The 26,852-nt window shown below is 40.4% G+C and overlaps 2 protein-coding genes and 1 long non-coding RNA gene across 3 annotated transcripts in view; 1 reads left to right on the plus strand and 2 right to left on the minus strand.

Annotated features, from left to right (window-relative positions):
* Positions 1-26,852, plus strand: part of CYFIP1 (cytoplasmic FMR1 interacting protein 1) — a 96,464-nt gene that overhangs the window by 44,309 nt on the left and 25,303 nt on the right. Inside the window, 2 exon segments of the mRNA XM_025195564.1 lie at positions 7,181-7,268; positions 23,529-23,672. Of these exon segments, the coding sequence (XP_025051349.1) occupies positions 7,181-7,268; positions 23,529-23,672 (232 nt within the window).
* Positions 1,942-6,406, minus strand: LOC112548836. Its single transcript, XR_003092384.1, has 3 exons — positions 6,187-6,406; positions 3,388-3,482; positions 1,942-2,310 (listed from the first exon to the last, which is right to left on the minus strand). It is a non-coding gene; the product is annotated as an uncharacterized LOC112548836 (long non-coding RNA).
* LOC102384832 (fibronectin type III domain-containing protein 9-like) lies at positions 16,001-18,981 on the minus strand. The gene is made up of 2 exons (XM_006017052.3): positions 18,953-18,981; positions 16,001-17,079 (listed from the first exon to the last, which is right to left on the minus strand). Exon 2 carries the CDS (start codon positions 16,883-16,885, stop codon positions 16,211-16,213), a length of 675 nt encoding a protein of 224 aa, XP_006017114.1. The 5' UTR covers positions 16,886-17,079; positions 18,953-18,981; the 3' UTR covers positions 16,001-16,210.

The raw sequence follows: 26,852 nt of genomic DNA on the forward strand, positions 1-26,852 counted from the left end.
AACACCTCACCCCTGTATCCAAATCTACAAAAAATATGAATTGAATTAATCAGACATGATTTCTTATGATAATAGGCTACTACAGTATGTTATGCAAAGACAAGACCCTCTTTTAATCAGTGAAGACTGTATTATAGCAGCTTTTCATATCTCTGAATGCACAATTCACTTGCTTGTGGCTCATATAGTTCCTAAAAGCATGGAAGATTTTTGGACAGGTTTTGTATTGAAATATTTAAGAAAGGATACTCACCTTTTCTCCTCTCTTATATTGATTACACTGTTTAAAGAGGAGTTTTAATAAAGGGAACCGTGTTTCTCCATCCAGGTTTACCAAGCAGATTCAGTCCTTGTCCCTGTTCAACAATTCCTCGTACCTCTTACAAATGCCACTAGAGCATAACTAGAAAGTAGTACCAGCCGTGGCAGGCCTGGGAGTGCTGGCATCAGTGCCAAGTAGTAGCCCAGTGTGCACAAAGGTAAATAGGGAATAACTGCAGGAAAATATTTTTGTCAAAATTTTCAGCAGGCAACAAAATATTTCCCATGCTGTTGTTGTTTTTGGACCTGACCAAAAAGCTCCTTCCACAACACTGCCACATTGCTTTTCTTCCAAATCTTCACTTTAAAAATTTCCTCTGCTATGATGCCAACAAAAAAAAAGGGCTGTTGTTAACTGTGGCAAGGCAGCTGGTACACTGTGATCATTGCTTTTTACGTTTTGTAATCAACTTCTTTCCGTGTGCTTCCCCATCTGTTCATAGCAACCTGTTTGTATCTTAACTTGGACAATACCTATATATATATATATATATATAACCTGTCATATACAAGGGGGCCCTGTTAGGTGCTACCTCGATAAAAGTAATGAATACTTTCTCCATCATGTCCGGCTGGCATCTCTGCTCCTGGGTGAGTCATTTGTAAGCGCCTTTAACAGACCAAAGTTTTAGAATGAATGTTCTGTAGTGTATCCTGCATGGAAGGGTTCAAGTAGCTATTACAGATACTGCAGCAAATCCTAGAACTACTTAATAGTGGTAACTCTTCCCAGAGGAAAGATTATCTTGGTTGTTGGAATAGAAGAGGCTGGCACTGTTAAAGAACATTGTAACACCAGCTCCCCAAGTTGTTTGCTAGCAAGTTACACCTACTGCTTTGCAGTGGCACTTCTCTTAAATGTTTCCATTCACTGCATAGTAGACTTTATCTGTGTAGTCCCAAGTACCTAGACCAGAATGAAGGATTGTGCTAAGAAAACTGATCTCTAGCATTTCACGTATAACATAGTTGTTCTCTATGCACCACTATCTTGTAGGTCTGTTTCATTCTGGCTTAGAAGCGGCATCGTACCTAGACTCCTGGAGGCCCCGGGTGAACTTTTAGTATCGGCCCTCCCTTTGCCATAGATAATGATAATAATACAGGCAGCCCTCGGACTTACAATGCAATTGGTTCCTGAAAACCACGTCTTAAGTCGAAACGTAACTTGGAACCAATTTTTTCATAAGAAACAATGTTATGAATGGTGGATTGGTTCCTGAACCAAGGCCTGATACTCTATTTTCACCAAAAATACCCCAGAATTTTGTACCTGATCAATTATAGATGAGTAATATAGCTACATTAACGTATTTATATTGTAAATAGCAATTATATTGATTTGGAAGGACTTCTTTGAGGTGACTTTGCTGGACTTTTTGAAGGGTTCTTGGCTGGAGTCTTCTCAGGAGTCTTGGCTATAGGTTTTTCTGGAGTCTTGTCTGCTTTCTTCAAAAAGGTGTCCAAGGAAGTTTGGACAGATGTTCTCCAAGGAGATGAGTGATGCAGTGAACTTGTTTGCTGGCGTGGCATCACATTGGATCAAGCATTGTAAAGTTGAAACTGACATCATAAAGTTGAAACTGGGTGTCAGTTCATAAATGTTGTAAGTGCGAAACATTGTAACTTGAAACGGTGTTTTCATTTTTTGGGCCCCCTTTCTGTCCAGGCCCCAGGCAGCTGCCTGGTTAGCCCATGCCTGTGTCTGGCCCTGCTTGTAAGCTTTGAGTAGTATAGATCTATTTTTGAACCACAATACTTTGGACATTTTGACTGCTGTAGTGATGATCAAAAGTAGAATAGGGTAAATTAGGAAATGGCTATAGTTCACATCAGCTAGCTTCAAACTCCCAAACATTTAGTAACCCTGACATTACTTTAAATATTGTTGCAAGCTTTGGACTGACATTGTGCAGAGAAGTTTTATGAGCTGATTTGTTTTTTTTTCATCTCCATGATGTTTCCTAGGAGACAAGGTTTTGTCGATACCTGGAAGACAAAAGAGAGCATGGCTTCCTAATTGTTAGATCTTCCATGTGCTTTTAAAACATGAGGTGATAAGCAGTGTCACACTTTTTTTCATCCTAAAGATGGCATACGTTTCAATGTCTGTGTGACTGTGATCAAAATACTAGATCTAAATGTAAACTACAGAGAAATTATGAGGTCAGCCCTGTTAAGAGCTGTGACAGCAGGCTCTCTAAGGCTTACCACCTTTTACAAGCCTGATCTGAGTAGCTCTGTGTTCAATTATACTCTCATGATAGCAGATTTCCTGTCTTACTACAGGCTTAATTCTGCATAAGCTAGATGTTAGGGCCTCCAGGATAATTCTTTTACTACATTCTGATTTTTTTTCCCTGTCCTCCTTATGGCTTGTATTAAAAAGAAAAGAAAGAAAATACAAAGAACGAAGAATTATACGTTCTGAAAGGCTCTTTGTTTGCTTTCCCAGAAGATGCCAGTTCAGCTCTCCAACATTTTTTCTTCCTAAGGTTTAAGTTGTCCATAGTCAAAGGTTCTGGGGCTTGTAGAAATTTCTTACTGAGGATTGGCTATATTGGGGAAGAAGCTAGCAACCAACTGTCTTGAAGGTTTTCTTCTACAAGTCCCTTGAAAAAGGGTAAATCTCCTCTCACTTTATGGCTCTTTCAAATCTATTATGTCCTTAGAATGACTTTCTGAAAACCCCGAGATGCCTTTGCCAAAGGCGGTTTGGTGTCTGCTTTTGGCTAGTTGGTCAAAATTCTAATTCTTTTTCCAGAACTGGATAAATACTTTCACATTCTCTATACAAGACAGATGGACAGCAAGGAGGTACTGCTTTTTGCATGCTACATCTTTGATGTGACTCCATGTCAATACCTTTCTACAGCTGTTTTGCTGCCATCATCCCTGGCATCAGCGTTCCTCAGCTGAGTGGAAGGTGGGACTCTAGAAGATTGAATGCGTGCCTGTAGTTCCAAGGGGGCTACCTAGCGTTTTGCAATGTATAGTTTTGGAAACTGCTATTGGACCTGTATTTAAAAAATGTGTGCGCTGATACTCTTAAGCAGACATACTCACTCTGTCATCTAGATCAGCAGTGTAAACGAGGGATGATTGGACTGACATCCTTGATCTTTCTGGAGTTCAACAGTTGTTTTGATTTTCCATCTCCCCTGCAATTTTTAAAAATAAAAATCAAGTCTTTTCAATACCAACCAAGTTGCTGGTCAAAAGTGGATAATCTGTCTGCCTTGCTTCTTGCCCTGTGTGCAGTGACATAAGTTGCACTTAGTAGAAAAGTTTATAACTGTTTGGTAAAATTATGAGGTGAGTTACTGTGACAGGTTTCAAGTATGGGCATCTGACAACGGTTAAAAAATCAGGTGCATTACTTTTGCCTTTCATTTATTGCTCCCTACTCTCTACAGCTTTGCATTTGACTTCAGATGGATGCTACCGTATTTATTTGATTAGTCAACAGTTTCCCCCCCCCAACTTGTAACATGCGGGGGATGACCCCTCGCCTTACAATCGAGCATAAGGCAGTGGCAGGGAGGGGGGAGAGGGGGCTGGTGCAGTGGCTTTGGCCTCAACCCAGAGCTGGGGCTGGAGCTAGAGCTGGAGACATAACTGTCGCCTGCCCTCCCTCCCCCTGCCTCTGCATACCCTGCCACTCCTCTCCTGCAGCCCCCAGTTCCTTCCCCCCACTTCACTTCTGTCTCTCTCCCCCTCTGTTGCACTCTTTGCTTTTGCTCTGTGCCGGCAAGCTCTGTCCCTGTTGCAGCCCGTAGTAGCAACGCGGAGCTGGCACTGCTGTTCCAACCTGGCTGTATAGCAGCAGCTCTGGCTCCCCAGTACTGCTGTTCTCGGACTGGGCATTCCCTAGTGAATGCTTTCTATAGGGTGATCAAATAGAAATTCTTCCCTGAAAACCTGAGAGTAATATACAGTACAGCACAGGACCCTGACCTCAACTTTTCAGAAAAGCTACTTGGTTGCTGTTGTGGTGACGAAATTGGAGATAGTGAGATGAACACAGGAAAACTTTTGGACTGTATCGAGTGGTTAGTCTGAACAGAGAGATGCATTTTGGATCACTAATAGCATAACCCAGAAGGCTGTTGTTCGGGAGCAATATTTCTTTTGAGACTGACTTCTGAGGCAAGCACCTTTCTATAGACTTTGGGTGCAGGCAGAGTGGGAGTCTGAGTGGCTCCCTTTTCTCCAGTCACTTAAAGACATTGCAGTTAATGACAATGACTTGCTTCTGCAACACTTGCAATTAATTAATAATAGGGATGGGCCTGAATACAGATGTGAAGTGATGCAGTGTTGGACTTTAGAATCAGAGAATCAAAGAAGAGTGGGATTAGAAGGGACCTCGCCTGGTCCAAGCCCCTGATCAAAGCACTACCTTGTCTCTGTCGAAACCATCCTATACAACTGCCTAAGTGTCTATCTAAGCTGGTATTAAAAACTTTCAAGGAGATTCCATAGCCTCTCTGGGTAGCTTGTTCCAATGCTTAACCACTCTTGTTGTGAGAAATTTCTTCCCTTTGTACAACCTAAATTTCCTTTGTTGCAATTTGAAGACCCTTGCTCCTTGTCCTGTCCCCTGCAGCTGCATGCTTGTTTTTGAAACTGTAAATTAACATTCTTCAGAAAAGTGGCAAAGCCCTGGTAAATATGTCAGTCTGTTGGTGCACTGCAAATTGGTTGCATCTGAGATGCTAGGGTGTAGTATAGGTGTTCTTCTTGTCCCTCTTTTCACTGGTTTGATTTTTCCCTGTGCATAAAAATTGGTGTTAGTTTATAGAAAATGGGACCTGAGACAGAGAATAATCTCTTCCTAAATCCAGGATTACTTTGATTCTGTCAAATGTTTACATTTTTGGTAAACCTGTTAATGAAAAATCTCTTAAGAACAAATTCAAATAATCTCAGGAGAAAGCTTCTATACAAGTGCATTCAAGCTATACTATCGGGGGAGGGGACTAATAAATCTGGGAAATCAAATGAAAGGGGATTTTTTAAATGATTTTTTTAATATATCAGATCATAGATTTACTATATCAAATGTATTATATCCAAATGACCTTTTCCTCAGAAGTAGTTAAATGCAAACAGTTACTGGATTTTTACAAATGCAGATAGTTTGAAAAGACCCTCTTAAAAGCCATGTTGAATAACATTTGAAAATCTTGTGCTTTTTTGTGTAGTTTTAATTAAAATACAGAAAATATATAATGTTATAGAATCCACAAAGAGGGTTCATGTTATGTCAAATAAAACTCTAAGAAGAGAGGAAATGTTTTCAAGCCACGGTTTATTTTCTGTGTTCAGGAGTTTTCATGCTTATTCCTATTATGTAAAAGAGTCTTCAGTCCCTGTTTATTCCTGGCTCTCTTTAATCCTTGTGCTCTCCCCATCTCCAAATCTTTGAGAGATTTATCATTGCTTTGAAAATCAAAGCTATTTTTAATGTTAGCTGGAAAGTAGGTATCCTAAAATTATCATGGTGTGCCTATGATATGGCTAGAAAAAAGAGGGGTTAAATAATTAATTCTTGGTAAGTTGTTTCAGATGTGTTTTATTTCTATTTTAAACTAGGAAACTTGTATTAGTTTAATTTCTTTCTCATATACTTATTTATCTTAGGCACTTAAAACCCCCCAAAAATAATTATAGGATAGAATGTCCCCCTGTTCATTTTCCAAATATCTAACCTGCAGCTGCTAGTATGATGAATATTTCCGTCCCCACATATTTTCAGAGCCACGTTTGAAATGCCCTTTGCCAATTTTAAGAATTTAATCCCTCTCTTGCAAATGCACACATTTTATCTCTTTACTTAAAGTAACAGTTACACGCACTTACCTAACTGCAGGATCGTTATCTTGGTGTAGTAGAAATCAGTTATTAAATTTGTAGTAATATGCTCAAATTATAATTGTGCAGAAAACGTGCAAAACAGTCTTGCACGAAATATCAGAAGTCCAGCTTTGCAAACAGGCTTCTCATGACCAAAGTTCTGTTGAGGTCCCTACCATCGTCCTTTCTTACGGGAATAAAGGTTTAGGATTTGGGCCTCTGGGCATCCTTAGTTGCACAAGCTATTGCAACAACTTGTAAACATGATTTCCACCCTGCTGTTCCTTCTGTACATAACGTATTTAAATATTACTTTCTGCCTCTTGATTTCCTTAACTAATTGCTTTTCCCTTTTACCCTTTTTGGTTTTGTTTTCACTGTTTTTTATTGCATACCTCAAATTGCTACATCGACGCCTCCCTGTTTTTCATGATAAGCCACCTTTCCATCTGTTCTGAATGTTTAATGACTCAGAAAAATTGGTTTCTTACCAACAAAGCTCACTGAAGCAAGCCTTGCCTGGTACACCATTATAACTGTGAAAAGGGGAAGAAAAGTGCCATGAGCAATAAGCAACTATATCTTTAAATTTCAGTGTTCTTCAATGCTATTTTTTCCCCCAAATTTAAATCCTGGCATTATATTCAGGAAAATAATATTTGATGGAGCTCATAATTTGAGACCTCTGCTCAGTGACATTGTTATGCAATTAGAAAGTTTCATAAATGGTTGTCTTCCAGCCTGTCCAAAATGGTGTTTCAAGCAGTGCTTGTTTCATGCGAAGAGCAGCCACCGCTTGGCTGCTACTGCTTGTCTGGTTAAGTAAGCTGCATCATTAGAAAAAAGATGACGGGCAACAGCAATTTGTGCCATGTCACTGAAAGTAACCTTTACTTAAAGGATTATGTTCTAGTCTTGGTTTTTGCATATGGACAGAAGCAGCACAGTGCATTTTAATACATTAGATGTAACTAATTGTTTCTGTGTTTTGCTTTTTTAGATTTGTTCGGACTGTGCTACCCTTTTCTCAGGAGTTTCAGAGAGATAAGCAGCCTAATGCACAGCCCCAATATCTCTGTGGATCAAAGGTTAGCTTTTATTCTCTTCTATTTATGGTGTTTCCAGGTATGCAAGGTTTTTGGGGGTTTTTTTTTTAACTTTACAGTACAGAATGGTGAGTGGTGAAATATGCCATTAAATTCACTTATGTACATCTTCAGGTTATGTAAAATTTGGTCTGCTCTTTGTTTTTGGATGAAAGGTACAGCAATACTTACGATGAAGTGTGAATGGTGAGTGGCTTTATCAGATACTAAACTGAGTTGTCCTCTCGCACTTGGACTGCACAGTTTTCTATCATGGCAGAGGAGGATTCATGAAAAACAAGCAGTAGAATTTATCAACCAGTGAGGTGAGAATAGGAGCCCAGATTGAGAGCAGCTGCTCCCTTCCAAAGATAATGATTAGAAAAACGAGACACAACAAATAGGAAAAGCGGCTTAGACTGCAGTCAGACTTCAAATTAAACATAAAAACTAAGCATTTCAAAATACCAGCCATTAAGCTGCTTTGAATTAGTTTAAAAACCTTTGTATTTCCATGGGTGTAGGTTGTAGCTGTGTTGGTCTAAGGACATAGGCAGACAAGGTGAGACAGAGGTAGGGGGAAGGGGAATGAATGTAGCTGTAGTCAATGGGTGAGAGACAGAAAGGTGGGGGGAAGAAGGGAATGAATATAGCTGGTAAAAAGTGGAGCGGTTACCTGGAGAGGTTGTGTTATCAATCCATCCGATTTATGGATTTATGACGCGTTACAACTTGCCTAACATCTGACTCCCCAGGTAACCTCTCTGTTTTTTACTGGCTATATTCATTCCCTCCCCGCCTCCCACCTATTGACTACAGCTACATTGATTCCCCATCTCTCCCCTGGCCCCCACCTGTCTCTGACCCGTTGACTACCTCAATTTACATTTTCACTGACTGGCTTTCTTGCATACGTACTGGCCTCTGCCTGCTTTACCGCTCCATCCAGGAAGGGTACAGACCATCTGCAGACACTTCCTCAGTCTGACAAAGGGTATCTGTACCCGAAAGCTTGCAAAGAAGAATTTTTCCAACTATTTGAGTTGGTTTAATAAAAGATATTGGATTTACTTAAAGAACCTTGTCTGCCTTTGCCTTTTGTATTTCCATGGCATCTTCTATCCAAGGATCACAAAGTGCTTTGATTTTACCAGTCACTATTAATGAATTCTGCCTTCCACCAAGCGTGCTCAACTAGATGAGCATTATCTTCCTTGTTTTGCAGAGGAAGCAACAGAAGTGACTGGAGGCTCATTACTTACAAACGGTCTCAACAGTGCGTATATGAGAGAACCAGGGATAGCAACCCAGTGTCTTGGCTTGCTCTTCTGTACCTTCCCACAAATTCCTGATAGTCATACAGAAAGGGAACATAATCCAAGGTGGCCACATCCTGCAAATGCTTGTGTGCACATTTAGTTCTAAGTAAATAGGTTTTCCCACTGATTTTAATGGCATTACTCAGAATGAAGAAATTAAGCAGCGTTTGCTTCCAGGACTAGTACCCTGTTCAGTTGTGTGCCATTGGTTAATTGGATAATTTCCCTTTTGCTCCTTGTGCAGATATTTTCTTAATCACACAAATTGATAGGTTATTTTTGCCAAGACAGAGAAATGTTGTACTTAATGCTCACGCATTTATCGTATGTGTTTAACACCCACCTAGAGTTCTTTAATCTACTGCAAGAGGAGTAAAAGATCAGATTGATACTTCCATGGAGTTCCATTTCTTTTAGGTAGTTTCTGATTTTACAAACTGATACCTATTCAGTATTTTGCAGGCACTTACCCTGGCTCAGTCAGTGTCAGGCTTTGAGCAAATGGGTGACACAAGAGAAGTAATTCCTAAACGTAACTGTATAAAATTTGGCTTAATTCATGTGTTCTTTGTGTGACCTCATCAGTAGCGTAAATTTGGGGGGGGGTGAACAAGAACATTCGGCCCTTGATGGTGACCTAGAGGGACCCCAGAATGGCACCTTTTCTCTCCCCCAAAGTCCCTGTCAGGGCAAGGGCGTCCCTGCACTGCCCAACCATAGCAACCTTGTGGCCAGTAATGTATCTGAGGGGTGGAGGAAGGGGAGCAGAACATTTCCCCGCAAAAGGATCTTTGCCATGGCAGGTGCATCCCTGCACCCAGTAATGTGTCAGGGCCAGGGATGTGTGGAATGAATGAAGCACCAGAGGAGGCCCCTGGGGTACCTGTACCATAGTATTGCAGCAAGTGTGTTCCCCAGTTGCAGCAGTCTGAACCCACTCTGCTATAGCAGTAGTAGCTGCTGCCGAAGTGCAGAGAGCCAGGGCAGGTAAAGACACTGTTTCCCCACCCTTGCCCCAACCCCCTGGTCTCCAGGACTTGGCAGAATTCCCACCCCGACCCCAGGCACTGAAGGAGCTTGCTACGCCTTTCCTTCTTAACTATTTTTTTCAAAAGCTTGATGTAAATACATTTTACTTCCTAGTCCTTGATATTCTGAAAAAGGTTTATAAGGAGGAGCAGATGATAGCTTATCTTGATTTTTCCCATCCCATGTTCATAGTTTTGGACAACAGCACTTTAACGAATTACTACAGAATACCTTAATTTTGTGTGTGAATGTCCGTGGTCTTTGAGTATTAAGAAAGGCAAAGTGCAGGCAAGCAAGGAGTATTTCACATTTTGTGATAGGTGTTATGATTTACCATGTCTCTTCAGTCAAGTATAACATTTAGAATTATAATCAATCCATTGAGTTACCTGGGTAATTTATCCTCAGTACTTCATATTTTTCCAAATATTATATAAGTTTTAACTAATTCTCACACCACCACAGCTAGACAGGCACTAGAAATATTATATACATTTTAAGGAGGCAAATTGATTGAATCGATTTGTTTAGGGTCACATAGCAAAGCATAGCACGTAGCAAAATGTGGTCACATAGCAAATTATTGACCATGCTGAAATTACAACTCAAAAGTTACAACCCTGCAGTTCAAAGCTAATGATTTGCTGTTGTAAAATTAAGTCTTCAGCTTTATAGTACAGAGGCAAAGAAGAGGATTATCTTCTTACAGAAAAATCGGACTGTGAACTGCACATTACCATGAATAGTGTATTATTAAACATTTCTAAATAGTTTGAAAATAGGAAAACCAGACTTGATGGCCCAGATTCAATTTCACCTACTCCTTGTGTGGATTTTTAGATCCTATTTCCACCTGTGTGACCAGACTTGTCCTTCTGAAGGTGCTTAGGAAGGGTCCCACTACTACCACTAATCCTTCTGTTTCCATCCTTTCTTGCCTGGGAAAGCACATCATTCTAAGCAAGTCCCTGAAGCTATAGTTGGAGGAGAAACATCATCAAAAGGTAGTGAATGGTCACCTATCTTTTAGTCTACTAGTTTAGGGAATAGGGCACTTGCCCAGGAAGTGGAAGATTGAGGCTCTAGGTTTTCTGGAGCCAGCATTTTTTAACCTATATCTTTCCTTTTTTTTCCTCCAACAAATTTCCCTAAGCACCAAGCCATGGGTGAGGCAGGGGCAAAAGCAGCTTCTGCCTCTCTTATTGAAACTGGCCCATCGAGCAGCCAAGAGGGAACGAGTCCTGGGACTAGAAAGCGAGCGCCAGCCAAGAAAGAGGGAGCCTACCTCTTTTTGGCCCATTGAGATGGGCCCTGTCCAGGCAGTGAGGGTGCCCAGGGGTCAATTGCACTTCAGTGCGAGTGAAATGCAAGGAAGTTGAGGATTATCTGTGGAATTTGTTATGCCCGTCAGGTTGCACGATTAAAATGACTTCAGTAACCTCACAGAGCTTGACATTTTTTAAAGTGTACTGTTATGAGGAGGACGAATCTGGAGGCTTCTTAGATGCATTTGTAAAAAAAAAAAAAAATTCATTGAGGGTTTTGTTTTTTTAATTATCATACTTCCTTCACCGTTTGTGCTTTTTCATTTTTAGAAGAATATAGTTGCTTAGTTTGAGACTATATTTTGAAGTGTGTGTGTGTAACTTAGAGATGAACTTTTACTGTATATTTTTACTATTCATAGTTTTGTAATATGATTGAGCCTGGAGGCTGCTCTCAGTGTTCCCATTGTGCAGGAACTGAATGTATATCATATGTCTGTGCCTGTGTCAAAGTACTTACCATTTTACAGAATTAGGGGCCTGGATGGTTTTGTTTTTGAGTTGCATATGGACTAAGTAATAATGAGTTATGGCCTGGTTTTTTAATTCTTTGACTTAGTGCCTTCTGAGTTGTTGTCAGAGGCACCTAAAGTATTTAGGTAAGCACTTCTTATTGACACATGGTTCTTTTTCTAATATTGTGCCAAGTTAAAAACAGTAAATTTTAAGCCAGCATAAATACATTTATGTTTCTAGTTTCTTCAGCACCTTTTATATGCCAAATGTATTGAATCAAACAGTTTCCAAACACTGTTACATGCAGGTTAAATAATTCTGTGCAAAATTCTGGAGTTAGCAATCTACACTGTTAAAGAGTAATTACAGAGAAGATTATCTGGATTGAAAACATCTCATGTAATCCAAATGATGAAAAATTCTAAATGGAAACATTTTGATTATTGTAGTTATGCCCAAATTTCCTTCTGCATTTAGTGACTACTGTTATGGTGAGGATATTACCCAGCAATGAAGTAAAGGCAGCTGCTCGAGGCCACCATGTGCAACCTGGACCGTGGCCAGGCATAAGGCTGCTAGCAGTGGGCAGTCGTCTTGGCTCGCCGCACACGGGAGCCCAAGCCTCGGCCCCAACCTTTGTTCATGGGGTATGGAGCCTGCCCACAGGCCTCCGTGGTGTCCCATCCCACCTGGCTTTGTCATCGGAGCTCCTAGGAGCTGTGAGGTTGTGGAGGAGGGTGTGGACACCCCCTGTTCTTCCCCATCTTGGATTTCCTTCAAAAAAGGAAACAGCCCTTCTGCTGTTGACACATGTCCCCGGTGGCGTTCTGCTCACTGGAATGGAGGGGCAGGCCCTATCTTGCCTCACCCCCAGATTCCCAGCCCTGCCAGCAGCCCTATATCCCAGGAGCAGGCCATATCTTTGATACTCCTGTTTTAAAGGAGTCAAAGTGCACCAGAGAAGAAAACATTCAGCTATCCCAATCAGTGGCAGTGTCCATTTAGTTCTTACTGCATGTGCATCAGCATTCATTCTCACTGGCAGTTTTAAGTAGCCCATCAGTACATACCTGCTCATCAAATCAGCGTTAAAATTAGAGGACATACTACTAAATTGCAGGAATACACAGGTGAGCATGATGCTTTAAACCAGTGAAAAATGTAAAGGTAACTGATTTCAGATTCCTGAAGGTTAGAACCCCAAACTATGCTATTATGAAATATATTTTTAAAGCGAGAGAAAATGGGTACTGCAGTTGTACTCATGGCAATGTTAAATAAATTTTTCAAAACTGACTAAAACAAAATCCCTATGTTTTGTTATTTAGGTACAGTATTAAACTTAGTTAAAGCCTGAAAGCAAGGATTTTTTGTGGATGATATGGGACTATCTGCATGGTTGGGATCAACTTAGGCAAGCTTTCAAATGCAGTAGATTTGAAGACACGTTCACGGCTTTCAAAAGCTTGTATAAGGGCCCTGGCAGACATAATTTTCATCAAGCAACAGGTGATGTTTCTCAGTGGATGCTGTTGCTCCATATGACCTGTTTCACATTCATAAGCTATTCAGATACTTTCATTTCCCCTTCCTCCCTTAGCTATGCTGCTGAGACGTGAACTCTTGAGCTCACCAGCTGAGACTCCCAATGGGCAGGAGTGTTGGGGCTTGAACTTTCCTAGGATACCTTATGAGGGGCTTTTGTATATGTGCTTTTTCTTGCTCCATCTACATTATAGATTCATATATTGTAGAGTCGGAAGGGACCACAAAGGATCATCGTGTCCAACCCCCTGCCGCTGGCAGGAAAGAGGACCGAGGTTAGATGACCCCAGCCAGATGTCTATCAAGCCTCCTCTTGAAGACCTCCAAGTTAGGTGATAGTACCACCTCTCTTGGAAGCCCATTCCAGATCCTGGCCACCCTTACTGTAAAAAATTCCTATGTTGTGCAAATAAAGCATGTTATATTGAGTGTTTACACTCTACCTCTCACAGGGAATTGGTGCTAAAAATCTCTTTAAAGATGCTAAAGGACCTGGACAAACACTATAATCCTAAGTGTAACACAACACACGTTCAAATTAAAGTCCAGTACAAACAAGCTGCAAAGATATTCTACATTTAATAAGTAAAATCTTTGTAGCTGGATCATCATTTTGTCATTGGGTGATAAGTTTCCTGAATATGTGATAATTACACATATTACAATGCATTGCTCTATTAATACATTCATTATACTTTAAATGTAATGCTTTCCAGGGACATAAGTCTATCCCAGCCATGCAGCTGGTCCAATAAAAGATATTATTCACAAAAAGTTCATGCCACCCACGTTTCTTGGGCTATGTCTACCACATCACTCCTCAACATTATTAAAAGCATGAAGTAATACAAGGGTGTAGGCTGTAGCCGTGTTGGTCTAAGGACATAGGCAGACAAGGTTCTTTGGGTAAATCTGATATCTTTTATTAGACCAACTCAGATAGGGTTTTTTTCCCCCCCCAACTATTTGAATTGGTCTAAAAAAAATCAGATGGCCTCAAAGATCCTTGTCTACCTGAAGTAATTAAAAAAAAAATATTTTTTTTTTTGGTATCAGCTGAGAGTGACAAATAATTAGTAATATTTTAATAGATATTCTATCAAGGAAATATTTAGAGAGCATAAATTAATAGATTGTTGCATGCTACATGTCTGTATAGCTATAGCACTTGAGTCGTTCATTTCTCTCTATCTTTCCAAAGGCATGGGGAAAATCATTGGTAAATGTTGGGAACAGAAACAGGCCTCTTTGCTTTAGGCCTTACCTACAAGCTACTTTCCTCCATACGAGAACATCTCTACCCTATATGAAGGGTAGAACAACTGACAACATAATTGATTTTTTGGCTCATTTCAAGTGGAGTGCATTTGTTTATTTCTCAGTCTGGGAAGTAAACCTACAAAGACAACTTCCTGTTCTGTGGAGGTTATATTACAATTGCCTGCTTTGAAATTCCAGTAAATGTTTCAGGCTTCAAATGTAGTTTATTTAAAATAGTATGTGTAAGACAAAGGAAACACAATCAGTAGAAGAACATGTCAGTTTGGAGGTTCAGACAGGACATGAACGTTCATTTAGTACAGTAATACACATTTAAACTTGTTCCTATGAAAGAATAAATAGTCACTGTCCATTTGGCACACCAGGTATGCTGTGTGTCTGAACTATTTTTGTGCCGGGAGAAGACAGCAAATGTACCAAGTTTGTGCCGGTTCTGATTTTCCAGATGTGTGACTGGTTTATCATTATGAAAGCTGAAGTTTGGGGTGCAAATGATGTGAAATGTTTCAGGAGTGGAGTAGCCAGAATAGGCAGCTGCCTTCTGTAAAATGTTTAAGTGGATGCATTGTTATCAAACCTGTAGATCACACTGGCTTCCAGAAGGCATTTAGAATTGATGGCAGCTGCCACACAAGTACTTCTCCTTCCTTAGCTGATGTGACAGACAGAGCTGGTTCAGTAGTTGACTTTAAGCTGACATTCTTATTTGACATCAATTTTAAAATACGTACATTAAGTCACAGTACATCTTACAGCCTCTTAAAAACGCCCCCCCACTGTATTATGCAGTCACACTAAGATGTATCAATTTAAAAGGAAGAAAGATGTACATAATAGCTTTAAAACTAGGTACCATGCATGTGCAAAACTAGACCCAGAGTGTTTTTTTTCCCAGGGTTTACTGACTTCCAGTTCCAGGATCTTTTGGCAACTTGCTAAGAAATCCAGGACAACTGGTTGGCGTGTACATTTCTAAAATCTCAAATCTGCTTGGCCATAGTTTCGCTGCTTTTTGCCCTTAATGCATTACGAAATATTGCTGGTTGAATAAAAACCTGTTGTTGAGGAGTCTTTGTCCCTAAAACTGAAGGAGGCAGAGAGCAGCTAGGAGTTTGGTGCCGAAGTACCATCTCCTTCCTTCTGAGCCATAAGCACTTTCTTTCTTTTGCAACTGTAACAAACCATATAGAGACAGCTGCTCCAGATGCTCCCTGCATAGCCTTGAACAGAGCAGTCGTTTGGTTGAACTAGAGTGCGTCTTGCTCATGTCATCATCCTGAATGCATTATTAAACTGGGGGAGGAATTTTGAATGAGAAGTCATTTCCCTCTTGATCCTCCCCTCCCCAAACTGATTGATTTGGTTGTCATGGATGACTGGAAATCGTGGAAGAGAAGGATCAAGTACAGAGTACGCCAGTGAACTGCTCCGTTATAGAAGCAGGAAGATGAAATTCATAACAGTAGACTGTTATACTAGTATGAGTTATTGTAATGTATTGCAGTAACATACATTTGAGCTGACTGCAGCATAGGAGTATCAGTCTCCATTTGCAATTTTCAATTCAATTTGCTTTACTAATAATAGAAATATTTCTTCTGCTCATCCTTCTTGTATATTTAGACTTTGAAACAAGGCTGTTATTTGCTTATCTACTCTTGCATGCCTCCCCTCCTCATCAAACCCTAAAAAACAAGAACAAAACCCCCCCAAAGTACCATATAAAGTGATTTTTTTCCCCCCTCCTTATTCTAATAAAACACAGCTGAAATACTCAATTCTTGGTAGTCTAAACCTTACCATTGAGAACTTTTAGCTGTGTGTGGGATGGTGAAAATGCCAGCTATGATAAAGAATGCAGATGAGAGGGCCCCAGCAGGTACTAAAATATTTGAAGTACAAGCTTAAAAGATCAGAACTCTGTAGGTTAAAATATTTCAGTTATTGTATACAGCTGATCTTTGCAGTGGTCTTCACTAATTAAGGACGTCTAATTTATGGTGGTTGTCTGTACAGACGTTGGCACTAATTCCTGGCTTGTGGAAGTTGGCATGATAGGCACATCCTTAGAAGTTAAAGGATTTTCACTGACTGTAGCCAGCTGGACAAAATCTGCATTTATATTTTCGTCCTCTTGAAGTGGTTGGCTGGCCCTGTTGAACTCCTCTGAGGTGTGAGACTTGTTTTTGAACCAGACTTTGCCTTTCTCTTGTTCTGAATTCCTGTTTTGTTCTTCTAAGCGTGCTCGTCTCTTGCGACACCATATATGTAGGCAGCCATAGAGGAAGATGCCAGCAATGATGAGAAGCAGAATACTGCTTGTTAGCCAGATGCCCAGTGCCAGATCTTTTTTTTTGTTGCTGGCAGATGCTGCATCTTGTTTTAGCGTGTGAAAAATTTTGCACTGGTCACTGGATGGGTTTGCAGATTGACAGGTTACACATAGTATGTATGTGGTTAGTGGAGTTAGGTTTTCAATGACAAATGAAGACCGACTAGCAGGTACTCGCTCTTCTTTCTGAAAACTTTTTCGGGAATAACCTGACAGCACATTATTCCAGTTGGGGTGATACATAATACTGTAAAAGCTGTCAGCACAACTGGCCATTTTTGGCCATATTACCCTTGCTGTACTTCCTGTTATGTTTTGGACTGTTACTCCCATTTTGATGCCACTTAATCTTTTTCCCCACCCCAACCCCCCTCTCCACAATTATATCACCTCGGGACAGGCAGATTATTGTTGCAGCTCTGGAGAAACTGGGAGATGTCCAGGAAGCTTCAGCTTTGAGAGCTATGTGGGTTTTCAGCGGTATGCTCTGGAATTGAAAAGAAGTACTTTATCTGATCAGTCTTCATCTATAAGCAAAGAGAATAAGTCATATTATTATCATTTAAAAAATAAAATACAGCAATTCCCCACACCTTAGCACTACTGTCTAAATAACCGAATAATGTAATCCTTAAATCATATTAATTATTCTTGGTTTTTTAAGAGGCTTGCAAAACTTACAGAATCACCGAAAAACAGGAACCACAGGAGGTCATCCAGTCCAACCCTCTGCTCAAGGCAGGGCTATCTCTGTCCATACCATCCAAGACAACTGGTCTTGTTTCTATACTCTTTTTATGATAAAACTCTTGTGGCAAGTGGAATGTGAAGTTAGTTTTCATTGTGCTAGCCCAGCCAGATTAGTAACAAAAGAATTTAAAGTAGCATCAGTAGATCAGTTTACACACACGGCCTACTGGATAAATAGAGGTTTTTTATTATAATAATGTTTAATCCTGTTTCTGTGTGAAGGACTTGTCATTTATTGACATGTTTATCTTGTACTGTTCTTACATTATCATTCTCGACTCATGCTTTTCCTACTGGGAAATTTTCATACTAGACTAATTTATAATAATTTAACAGCTTCCTGGTTTGTAGTTGTTTGGTAAAATAGTGTAATATAAGAAAAATTAAATACTTCTTAATGAAAAATATGTTTTAAAAGTGCTGAGAAAATTGTGAAGAATATTGCTGTTCAAAATCAGCTGGCTTATTCCATGTTTGGTGGATCTTCCAAAAAGATAGTTTGTAAAACTGTTTTTACTGAGATCATCTCTAGGGTAAAGATTTTCAGAAATGTCCCAACGGTGTAGGAACTTGAGTCTATATTGACTTAAGACTCAGTTTTCAATGGGACTTGAAAAGTCGCATGCTTTGGAAAACTGAACAAAAAATTACTGACAAAAATGATTATGGCAACAGTTAGGAAGAACAATATTTGTGATTTTACTACTACTGCAATATATTGGGTGCAAGGAAAGAAGTCTTCTGACTAACAATTTAGTACTGGAAAAGTTTTTGGTAAAGGAAGATTATAAAATTCTGACATGGTAGAAATTGTATATTAAAATATTTTCACACTTTTTTTTGCAAAAGGGACCAGAAAATTTACACTTTTGGGGATCAAATTGAAATAACTGTAGTTTTATGTGAATTTTTTTTTTTAAATCAAGCACTATCACTTAGTGAAAAACAAACAGAAAAACAAAAAAAAAACAACCCTACAAACAACTTCCATATGTGAGAACACATTTCTCAGAACTCTCATTTGCAGCCAGTATGTTCAGCCATAGTAGAACAGTAAGCATATTTTTTTAAAGTATAAATACTACCCATCTAATTAATACAGGCATTTTTTTTCTTCTAACCTTGCTCCCCCAAAAGCCTGTCAACAATAGAGGCACCCTACCCTCCATAAGCAGAGGTAATAAAGCAATACAATTCTAAAAATTTAGTTTGAATGAACTTGTTGGACAAACAGATGTGCATTAATAGATATCAATGTCCTTTTAAATATTCAGGCTGTCCACATCACTGTGATACCTGAGCATCTATTTGCTCTTGAGCTTCCCATATCTTTTTTTTTAATAAGTAGATCCCAGTTAATTACACTTCTTCAGGAGGGTGTTGATTTTTTTTAATTATTGCCTGCTGGCATTTTAGAACCCATCAGCTCCTCATCAAAGCTTTCATGAATAGTATTTGGACGAGTGTTTTTAATATATAGATATAGATATATATCACACACACACACACACACACACACACACACACACACACACACTTAGATTACCACCAAGTATTAATTTAATTAGATGTAAAAATATATGAAATTGTTATTCAGATGCTTGGAAGACCCATTTGGTAATTTTATTGATTTATAAATTCAGTACTCACCTTTGCTTCCTGATATAAACCCTTAGAAAAAGATTTTCATGTAGCGCAGTTATAAAAATAAATCAAACAAGATTTTCTGTGTCCTTTTTGCACAAGTAATTTTTCATCATCTCTACTTGCCAGGTTTGTTTTTTCTTTCAGATTCTGGACTGCATTCTCATTGCTTGTCACTTTCAAATTTATTCTCCAGGGATGCTGTTGATACCATTCCTTTGTCTCTTCTACTTAAATTCACACATGAGCACATCTTGTCTAAGGAGTCTGTTGCCTAGGTTTTCCAAGAACATACAGGGAAAAATATGGCATTCTTTCTCTCACTTGCTTCGTCTTGGACAATATACTGCATGAGCACTCCAGTTATAGGCTGCTCTGTGCATACGTACCTAGGCTTGCTTCAGTGATGCTCTGAGTGAATAATGCTTAGCACTTCAATGACATCAGCAAAACAGGAACTTCTTTTTTAAAGCAGAGGAGGGGGCAAGCATAGCTTTTTTTAAAAGAAAAGCTGCTGGCAGTGATTTAACACAAACTTTCCTTATACAGGTTTATGCCCTTGAGTTTCCCTTTATGTTTCTATGAATTACGTTTTTTTATTTTTCTTTAAATCCCTTGTTAAGTTGTAGATAGTGCTCCACTAATCCAGGATTTACAGGTAGAGCATTTCAAGCTGTTTTACTTGTCTGATGTAAAATGTTCAAAATATTTACGTGGAAATGTGTTATTTTTAGGCTGACTACTTCTGATTCTTTTATATGAGCTATGAGGTTTTTTGTATGTACTACTGAAAGAATATGTTTAGTGCTTCTTTTCTCTTCCGTGACCAAATTCTACCTTGTGAAATGTGCAGGTATCTTTTTGCCCCTTCTTTTCCCTCTGTTTTAAAATTTTGTAGAGTAATTGGTTCTAATGAAATGCAGTTGGGTGAAAGAATGAAGTACAGTAGTTTGGGCACGGGACTATACTGTACCTCTGATATTTTTAAGGTTGAACACCTCGAGGAAACAAGGTATGCCGTATTTAAAATGATTAATGTGAAACATTGACTTCTAGAGAGGACCTTTTTAATATGGCCCAGTATATCAAAGTAAATCGTGTATTTAATCTGCACATGTTTTCTTTCTTTCTTTTTTTTTTTTTTTTTGCATGTAAAGCATGAAGCTTGGTATTTTATTGATATCATTAGTATTTATAGGCAACACACTCTGAGACTGAGGCCCTCCTATGGAGACTCATCTATTATCAGTTAAAGATTGGATGATGGACTAGAAAATAGAAAAGAGCGAAATGGAATATTAAGAGGGACTGCTCTAATGAGGCATGTCTCATCAGCTATAGTCTCTTACTTGAAACTGAAGGCTTATTGAGTCATCTTTTGTCATGAGTTATTCTGGCTACCTGTTTTAGCCAAGTATTCAGGAAATCAAGAAAATAACCCTGAAGCCAAGCTGCTGTTGAAAGCCAGATACAGTTGTTTGCAAAATTAATTTTTGGTAAGTGTTTATCTGCTGTACTAGTACCCCTCCCAATTTATTTCATACCCCCCGCTCTGGTGCATATTGTGCAGCTTTGTATTGTAATATTCAAGCAAGTGCAGTAGTGTCAGCCGGGCTTAGTTTAGAATTCAGTCTTTCAATCAGCTGTGATTTAATAACAGGATATTTAGCTTCTTTCCAAGTTGTCGTGTTTGGATTTTCTTAATCTGCCAAACATCTGTTATAGCTTGAGTGCAGAAAGGAATATCCAAACAATTTGAATGCAGTGTCCCTTCCCCACAAAAATCATTATAAATATACAATCTGTGTCAACAGATGCAGTTTAAAATATTATAGAGCCATATCTTGCTATGTAGTCTGTTCACGCAAGTCTGTTCTCCCTGAGCAGAAGGAGCATAAAACCTTCAAAATAAATTCAGGAAATTCTAGATCTCTAGATTTGAAAGCTAATTTGCTGGCTTTTCTCTGTCATAGATAGCTGGTGGATATCAGCTGTGCGTTTTTTTTTTTTTTTCTAGTATAAACAAAATCACCTTTTCTAAAATAGATATCTGGAAATGGGAAAGTTAAAGTTCTGGCACTTAAAACTTCTAACCAGGGATCCTGGTTTTTTTCTCCGATTTAAAAAAAAAAAAAAAAAAAAAAAATTGTAAATTCTCTGATAAATTCCAAATCTGTGATTAAATTAAAGGCTCCTGGGGCACAGCCTCTCCTTGGTTCTGCTGGTGCCCCTCACTTCTCCCCACAGTCCCCCAGTGCTGCTTGTGCCCCTTGCCCCCCATCCACAGCCCCTGTCCCCGCAGCCCTGCCAGAGGGGCCCCCAGCCTGCCCTGCCACTGCCCCACACACATCTGGGAGGCGCAGGTCCCCCTTTCCTTCTGGGAGCTTGTGCAGTGGTGGGGAGGTGGCCCTGCCCCTGGACAAACTGCCCACGGCCCTGTCCTGCTCCCCGCTGGGGCCCTGCAGCCTTGCATTGTGGTCCTGGGCCCCAAGCCCCACATACTACCCGGCAGGGCAGCAGCCCCAGTCCTAGCCCCGTCCAACTCCTTCCTTCCCTCCCTCCCTCCCTATGGGGGCCTCAATTCTCTCCCCAACCCAACACTTACCTGTGGGAGCTGCCCTCTGGGCTGCCTGGGGCCATGTGCATATACATGTGCATGGCGCCCCCTGCCTGATCACCCTCCTCCCATTCCCTCCCAGCCCCCTGCAGGCTGGTAGTCTGCCAGCCTGTGGAGAGCTGCTGCAAAACTGCAAAACCCACGGGTTTCTCTGCTAAAATGAGAAATCCACATTTTATTCCAGTAAGGGGGAGAAATCTGTGTTTTATGCTGTTTTCCCATGGGAAACGGAAAACACGGATCCCTGCTTATAACTAATGATATAAAAACTTGCATCTAATCTTATAGCCTATGTTTTAAATAGTTAAACTGCAACATAAATAGGGAACTGGCAACAAAGTAATGTAATTGTGTATTTTCCACTTTGGTCATTTCTAATGCTAAGTGACATTTTTTTCTTTAACAGAAAGTTGAAATAGAACTAGCTTGAATGCGTCTGTCAGCTTAGTAGCTTTAGTTCCCGAGTGGTCATAGTGGGTACCCAGATATGAGTACACTACTGTAATCGTTTGTTTACTTGCATGGATCCACACTGGAGAGGTGTCTTAGTGTCATAGGGCTGGAAGAGAGCTCAGGAGGTCACCTAGTCTAGCCTCTCACTTACGGCAGGTTCTTCCCAGGCAAGCATTTGGAAAGTACTCGGTGCAGGTTAGACAATGCGATGGGCAGGGATGGACTGGGAGTGGGCAGGAATGGACGATGTGATCGATGGGGAGGGATGGCCCCGGGCCTGTGCTGTCACTGCCCTGCGATCCCCACCCACCAGTCCCACTCGTGAGTGCCACTTCCCGCCTTTTGGGTCCTGGACCAGTCTCTACGGAGACCCCAGGATCACTAGGCAATGACAGCCCCGGGGACAGAGCCATTTAGGGGGTTTTGGTGAGTTGTTGGGGTGGGGAGCGGGGGAGTGGCAGACGGTACTAACCTGGCCCGGGAAAACTCCCCAAGTGGCCCTCCTGCCCAAATAATTGCCCACCTCTGGTCTAATTGTACACCTAGCTTGGCCAAGAAAACTGGGCAAATTTCTTCAAAAGAATCCGTGGAATTGCTGCCATTTCCCCGGACGTCAGCTGCGTGCAGTCTTCCAGACCCTCAGATGATATAAATCTGCACAGTCCTTTTTCTTTATTCTGGTGATCAATGGCAGCTTAGGAGAGCAGGTCTTAACATTTTTCTGGCTGTGACACCTGCTTTCAGTCTTAATTTTGTGTGATCATATGTGCATAATTACTGCTGTTCTTGTGCCTACAGTTAATAGGAAGCAAGGCATGGGGAAGTTACAGGCTTATAGGAAATAAGAAGTCATTGGGGCTTGGGACTCCTAGCTAATGGTCTGTGTCCAGGAATTATCTGACAATATAATTTCCATTAGCTTGTTGTCCCAGTGTTGGACTGTTTGTTTTGTTTTGGTATAGAGGGCAGCGAGTTTGAATGACAGATCTTATTTTACTCAATTTGCAGAGAGCGGTAACTTTAGGAGTCTGGTCTCATTACTGGAGCCATTAGAGCATTAGAATAGGCACCATAAAATGGAAGCTAAAGTAGCTTCCATCAAGAACTTTCTTCCCCCTAAATGATCTGTAAATGAGACTGATACTAGGATAAGTACAGTTTTATATTTAGGAGTCTAGGAATTGGTCTGAGCTACTTCTGTGCTCTTCTAACCATGACTTACCCATAAATTTGAAGGAGAAATGAATGTTCTAGACCAAAAGGTAAGTGGAAGGTGTCTGGTCACCAGCACTTAATGGTGTTAGGCATTGATGTCATTGATATGGAGAATTTTAATTTTTAAAAGGATGCTTTCTGTTTAGTGTTATGTATTTGAGATGAAGAGGCCAAGTCCTGAGAGTTTAGTACGCTCAAAACTATTACTCGGAAAGCAAAGAACATCATGCGAGAGAACTATGAAAGTGCAGTGAATTGAGATGTTTTGTTAATTAAAACTTTTTTTTTTATTATCAGGCATTGAATTTGGCTTATTCCAGCATTTATAGCAACTACAGGAATTTTGTTGGGCCCCCACACTTCAAAGTCATCTGCCGGCTTTTGGGATACCAAGGCATTGCTGTGGTAATGGAGGAGTTGCTGAAAGTCGTCAAGAGCCTGGTATGTTAACAAACTTTTTTTTCTCTCTATATCCAGATTGCCTCTAATGCAGGGAAAATGTTTTGTGTACAATAGGAGATGCCTGTAAATATAAGTACGCTGTGTTCCTACAGCTATAAAGTGTTTGAGGAAGGAACCAAAACTTCTAAGAAATGTCATTAGCAGAGTTGTTTGTGACAGCTTTAACTAAACCTTTAACTTTAACTAAACAGGGTGCTGCACCTTGGGAGAAGGAATCCACAGCATACATGCAAGCTGGGGAGCTCCCCCCTTGTGAGCACAGAGGCAGAAAGGGATCTTGGAGTCATTATTGACTCCAAGATGAACATGAGCCGCCAATGCCAGACCGCAGTCAGCAAAGCCAACTGCACCTTGTCGTGCATCCAAAGATGCATCTCAAGCCGGTCCAGAGAGATGATACTCCCCCTCTACGCAACATTGGTCAGGCCACAATTGGAGTATTGCGTCCAGTTCTGGGCACCGCACTTTAAGAAGGATGTGGCCTGCCTTGAGAGGGTTCAGAGGAGGGCCACTCGCTTGGTTGGAGGGCAACAGGACAGGCCCTGTGAGGAGAGGCTGAGGGTCCTGAACCTGTTCAGCCTCAGCCTATTTAAATGGAGGCTGAGGGGGGATTTGGTGGCTGCCTACAAACTCATTAGGGGAGACCAGCAGCAAATAGAAAGGGCCCTATTCCCCCCAGCAGCACCTGGGGTGAAGAGGAACAATGGCCAGAAGCTGCTGGAGAATAAATTCAGGTTAGAGATTAGGAGGCACTATTTCAGTGTTAGGGTGGCTAGGATCTGGAACCAACTTACTAGGGAAGTGGTCCTCGCTCCTACCTTGGGTAAATTCAAAAAGAAGTTGGATGAACACTTGTCTGGGGTCGTGTGATCCCAGCGTGTGCTCCTGCCAGTGGGGGAGGTCAGACTAGATGATCTGTTCAGGTTCCTTCAAACCCCCAAACCCAAACTACTATGAAACCTCAGCTAGCGATACTGTTGTAAGTTACACACGTATGATGTTAATTTGCTGGACTAAAAGTTAGCCAGGAAAAAAACACTAATAAATTAAATTTATGTTCATTATCCAAAGTGATTTTCAAAATGCTGCAGAAATCTGAGTAAGTGCTCATGTATGCAAAATCCGTGAATGACAATCATGTAATGGAAATCCTATATTGTAGCCTTTCATTTGGAGAAATAGAAATTCTTACAGAAAGGTAATTCTGATTGAGATTTAATCATATAACCTAGGGAGTTTACATATACATCTTCTATTAAATTCAACATAAGGTACATATCCAACTTCCCTAGATCTTCCATTGAAATAAACAGAAAATGTTTGTATCCTACATGCTGTTTTGAACATATATTAAAACATATACGAAAAATGAGACATAACTGTTACAACTGAATTCACTTTACATTCTGATGACTAATTTTTTTTGCCTATTAGAACTGCTGCTGGAGTGTTTAGCCTGCCTTCTGGTACTGTAAGTGTGATGTCATAGCTGTGATAATCCAGAAATTATGCGAGTGGCAAGGATTTCTTAGGGGAATATCTTTTATTGGACCAACCATACAGTTGGGATAGAGTTAGACAGACTTTCAAATGCAAAACTTGAAGAATGTCGTACATTTGAAAGCTTGGCTAACTCTATCCCAACTATACAGCTGGTCCAATAAAAAATATCCCCCTAAGAAATCCTTGCCTCTCGTATATCCTGCATTCTCTAATTTTAGGGGTTTTCATGAACATCACTGTTGCCAGATGACAATATTTTAGATGAGAAGGAAGGCTTAATCTTCAGGAATGATCCAGCCTGGCTAACTTTATGCCTCATAAAGGGAGGGAAGAGGATAGTTTCAGAGGAAAGAGTCTAGTTTAAGGTAGACAAGGTTCTTTGGGTGAATCTGATATATTTTATTAGACCAACTTAAACAGTTAGAAATTTGTTTTAGCAAGCTTTTGGATTTAAAAACCCTTTGTCAGGCTGAGGCAGTCTCTGCAGTTGACGTTTAAGATGTCATTCATTTGATTTTCTTCTTTAGTAGGAGGTTTGGTATAAATGTTTTTTCATAGTGCTGGAATTCAAGTGGTGTGGTAGTGGAGACCATCCACATCGCGATTTAACGACGAGTTAGTGACTGGTATTTCATCAACAGAAGTTTGGGAGGTTTTGTTGTTTAAGCTAAAAAAAAAAAAAAAAAAAAGTCTTATTCCAAACCCTTTCTGCTCCACTGATATATATGCAAATTTGACCGGTTGAGTGGTAGTCTTATCAACAGTATATTCTCAGACACGTGACAGTACTAGTGGTCATACAGTGTTTTCTTCAAGGTCCCAGATGCCTTCTAGTCTGTTAAGTGATGAAATGGGATTCAGGACTAGCGTATTGACACGACGACTCATTCGATGAATGACAGAAAGACTTTAGGCTTTATTTACTACAAGTATTCACTGTTAAATGAGTCTGAAGCAAAACTAAATCAAGTATATTTAGCTGTAAAAGTGATAATATCTCACCAATATAGGCAAAGAGGCGGTCTCAGTGTTGTCAGCTTCTCCAGACATGGATTCATTCACTAGAAGATCAGCTAGGCACAGTAGCAGTTCTTATCGGAACAATTTCTCATTCTTGAAGCATGCCCGGTTAGCTGTCTTGTTCTTCTTTTAAGCCCTTTAGCTCACCATCTGTAAAGCATTCTTGTAGCTGTATAAATTGAGAGAGAAGCCCAAGCAGTACTTAACAGGAAAATCCTGTTAATCAAACTGTTCATTAGCGGTCATCAGAAAGTACCAATTTTGATTGAATTACCTTCCTCAGTAACAACAGTTTATCAATTTCTATTAAGTTGGAACATACCAAGAAATTGATTAACAACCAGGAAAAACACAAGATTTTTGAGTCGTTGTCCTTGGAAGATCAAGGGTGTGCGGGCCGGCTCCCGATCTCGGGGGCGAGCCGGGCCCGTCTTTGGGCGCACAGGCTGTGGCCAGCAGCCCGGGTACACGGGGTTGGAAAAAACCGCGGCGCGGTATGGTACGCTCGAGCTAGAATCAGTCACGGAGGCGTAATGGTTGATTGAAAAGATTATTTACTTACACCCAAGGTGGTCGCGGTGTAGGCTGGTCAGCTTTCCAGGCACAGCTCCGCTTGAGTTCTCGGTGGAGGACTCT

The sequence above is a fragment of the Alligator sinensis genome, unplaced genomic scaffold (assembly GCF_000455745.1).
Source record: "Alligator sinensis unplaced genomic scaffold, ASM45574v1 scaffold144_2, whole genome shotgun sequence".
Lineage (NCBI taxonomy): Eukaryota > Metazoa > Chordata > Crocodylia > Alligatoridae > Alligator > Alligator sinensis.